Genomic DNA, 4,013 nt, shown 5'->3' on the forward strand with positions numbered 1-4,013 from the left:
ATGGCTGCTGTGAGCTTCTCCCACCGAATACAGATCCTCATGCTCCTCTGCTACTCGATATGGCCTCGTGCTACCTCGCTCTCTTTCACCACCAACTTCTCCCTTCCCGGTGGCTATGACGCCACCAAGCACCTCCACTTCCAGCGCGACGCGCGCTTCGACCACGACTCTCGGATGATCCATCTGACAAAAGCCGGCGGGAGCCCAAGCAACAGCGTAGGCCGGGTGTGGCACGCGCACCCCGTGACTCTGTGGGACGCCGCCACAGGCGAGCTCGCCGGATTCAACACCTCCTTCACCTTCCGAATCAAGGCTGCAAGCAGTAACACATCCAGTGGCGATGGCCTGGCTTTCTTCCTGGGGCACTATCCTCCAACGACCATCCCCGAATCCCTCGACGACGGTCGCAACCTTGGCCTCTACCCGAAAGGCATGGGCAGGGTCGCGACCGGCGCCAACCGATCCGTAGCGGTCGAGTTTGACACCCTCAGGAACCCTGAGGTCGACCACAGCGGCAGCCACATGGGCATCGACGTCAACTCCATCGAATCCCTGGCGTACACCAATGCAACCTGGCCTGACAGGCAGCTCACGTCCGGCCTCCCAATGTCTTGCCACATCAGCTACGACACCAAGATCCTAGCAGCCGTCCTCAAGATCGGCAACGCGACCTACCATGTCAACACCAGTGTTGACCTGAGGAAGCATTTGCCTCCTGTGGTGGCCATCGGCTTCTCAGCTGCTACCGGCCAGGGGTTCGAGATACACCAAATCGTATCCTGGTCGTTTCACTCCACCTTGGATCCGCCCACGCAAAGCTCCAAGCTTCTGCCGCCAAAAAACTACAAGATGACGTGCAAACTGCTAGTAGAGGTAACAACTGTTCCAGTCATTGGAATTATTGGAATTGTGTGCATCTTTGTTCGCGTCCGTCGATGGCAGTTATGCACGAGAAAGAAGCATTACACAGCTCTCGCCAGGGGCCTTGGACATTTTGATTGTCATGAGCTATCACGCGCGGCCAACAAATTTGCAAAGGAAAACAAGCTCGGGGAAGGAGGTTCTGCCTCTGTTTATCGGGGCCAACTGACAAGTCCAACAAGAGCGGTGGCGATAAAGATATTTAAACCGGCAACATCCCGCGAGGGGAGGAAGGCATTTGAGGATGAACTAAGGATTGCCAGTCGGCTGAGGCACCGGAACCTTGTCGAATTGATAGGCTGGTGCTACAGCGGCCCGAGGAATCTTGTCGAGTTCATATGCTGGTGGCGGGACGACATGTACGCTCGTCTATTCCTTGTGTATGAGTTGTTGCCACAAGGTAGCCTTGATCAACACCTACACGGTGGCAACAGTTGGTTACCATGGTCCAAGAGGTATGTATTGTAATATACCATCTCTAAATCATCTATATCATTGCAACTTAGGTTTTTCCTTGATACATAATCGTAACATGCATGCTTTGACAAACAGGTACGAGATCATCCTAGACCTAGGATCTGCACTGCAATACCTCCACGTAGATTGCGAGCAAGACAAGCAATGTGTTGTACATGGTGATATCAAATCGAGCAATGTGCTACTTGACCCTTTGTACGGCGCCAAGTTAGGTGACTTCGGATTGGCAAGGTTTGTTCATCAAGAAATTGGGGCACAGACCACAGATGTTGTGCAGGGCACTTACGGGTATATAGACCCTGTGTTTGTCAACACGAGCCAACGGAATACGCAGTCTGACATCTACAGTTTCGGCATTGTGCTACTAGAGATGGTCTCTGGAAGGGACCCGACGGTGCGTCTTAATGATAGACCTCCATTGCCTTCATGTGTAAGGAGTTTGTACCATGGGAATGCGCTCCTCGGGCCCGCAGATGTCAGGCTGATAGGTGGCGAGTCCAGTGTCGGGAGACAACAGATGAAGCGTGTGCTACTAGTCGGGCTCTTGTGCGTGCACCAGGACCCGAGCTGCCGACCGTCCATCATCCAGACAATGGATGCCCTGCGGTCGGAGAAGTTGAAATTGGATATCACTCCCCTAGCGCCCGTGACACCACTCTTGATGGCATAGCCTATGTTGTTCAGGCTTCTAGTCCAAAAAACCACGAAATAATGCTATATATGTATTCAAAGGCCACTTGTTCACTACAAGAAATATGTCAACTTCTGACCTTCTGTCAGTGACCCTGGAAGAATTGGTCATAAATCTACGACCATTCGAGACCAATTGGTCCAAAGTTGTTCGGGGGGCTTCAAACCCTGAACTATAACGACCATTTTGGTCAAAAGGGTCATAATTTTCTTATACGAATTGGTCATAAAGCAGACAACACTGTTCTGCTGCCTTATTCTAGCTGATCACCACCAATATAGATGGTCATAACTGTAAACTGTGGTGGATTGCTATGTCTATGCACCACCTCATCAGTTTTGCCTATGTGTCATGTCCATGTGTCAAATTTTGCCCTAGGTTGTGAAGCAACCTATATTTCTGCCATTCCCAAAATTCCCAAAAAAAATCTCATAAATTCTTTGGGTCGTATCTGCGTCAAATATGTAAAAACCTTCCTTGCTTAGTTCAAAATAATTCAACAATATTCATTTTCCTATTATGTTCAGAACAACACTTTGTGAAGGAAGTGCTATTTATATATTCTTGATTGCCCTCAAAATTTTTGGGCACTCTTTCCTATCCAAATCATTGCCTCATGAAAAAATTCAGCTCCATTTGCCCAATAAATCTTCCTCGGCAAATTTCCAAAGTTTTTGTCCACTTAGAACCTTTGTGAAAGAAGTACTAGCTATGCATATTCTAATGAGTTGAATTTTTGCCACATATTCTATATGCCTCTGTAACTTACCTACACCAAATTTGAGCTCATTTCATTTAGCCAATTTCTCTCACTAATTTTCTGAAGTTTCTGTCAAGAGAAGAGCATTGTGAAGGAAGTGCTATTTATATATTCTTGATTGCCCTAAAAAATTTTGGGGACTCTTTCCTATCCAAATCATTGCCTCATGAAAAAAATTCAGCTCCATTTGCCGAGTAAATCTTCCTCGACAAATTTCCAAAGTTTTTGTCCACTTATAATCTTTGTGAAAGAAGTACTAGCTATGAATATTCTAATAATTTGAATTTTTTCCACATATTCTATATGCCTATGTAACTTACCTACACCAAATTTGAGATTATTTCATTTATCCAATTTCTCTCGCTAATTTTCCCAAGTTTCTGTCTAGGGAAGAGCATTGTGAAGGAAGTACCACTTTGGCATGTCCAAATTGTATCAATTTTCTACAGTGCGTTCCATTGCCCAAATAACCATCCTCCACCAAATTTCAGCTCAATCCATTCATTATTTTGAGCCCAGCTTCAACATTCATATTTCTGTCCAGTGTGGTACTTTGCAAAGCAAGTACCACATAGCCTATTCGTTTTGAGCTGAAACTTTGTGAAGACAGTCTTCTTAGTAGGTGATCATCCTCAGCCAAAACTCACGCCCATTGGCCATGTGCATTTTCCGTACCGCTAATCAAACACTTGGCTGCTAATTCATGTTTGAGCATAGTTTGGTCTCCTCATGAGATTCTTCTGTTGTCATTTTCTTCCTAGCACCTACTTGGGGAGTGCCCATCCCACTAGACATTCCTATGCGATCCAGAACACATGGCAACGCCACGTTCACGCGGTGACCACGCGACGGGCATGCGAGTTTACGCATTCTGGAGTTGGGACCCTCAGCCACCGTGCAAACCTCAACGTATCGCCACCAAATCATGTATTTCTGATTAAATAGATATTTATGTACCTAGGAATGATTTTTGAAAAAAAAAAGAGCAAACTATGAGGCAGCTGCAGTTCAAATTGGACCCAGTTCCTGCTGAATCGGCGGACACTTGTCTTATTCATCAGAGGTGGATCAAAAAATTTGACACCCAACCATTTTGTCAATTGTGCATTAAATATGTCCTAATATTTTAGAAAATTTATTTGGTCCAATTTTGCAACAAATATA

General features: G+C 46.1%; 1 protein-coding gene across 1 annotated transcript; it reads left to right on the plus strand.

The window, feature by feature from the left end:
• LOC119280110 (L-type lectin-domain containing receptor kinase IX.1-like) lies at window positions 1-2,068 on the plus strand. The gene is made up of 2 exons (XM_037561081.1): window positions 1-1,376; window positions 1,474-2,068. Exons 1-2 carry the CDS (start codon window positions 1-3, stop codon window positions 2,066-2,068), a joined length of 1,971 nt encoding a protein of 656 aa, XP_037416978.1.
• Window positions 2,069-4,013: the final 1,945 nt, after the last annotated feature.

This window comes from Triticum dicoccoides, chromosome 3B, assembly GCF_002162155.2.
Source record: "Triticum dicoccoides isolate Atlit2015 ecotype Zavitan chromosome 3B, WEW_v2.0, whole genome shotgun sequence".
NCBI lineage: Eukaryota > Viridiplantae > Streptophyta > Magnoliopsida > Poales > Poaceae > Triticum > Triticum dicoccoides.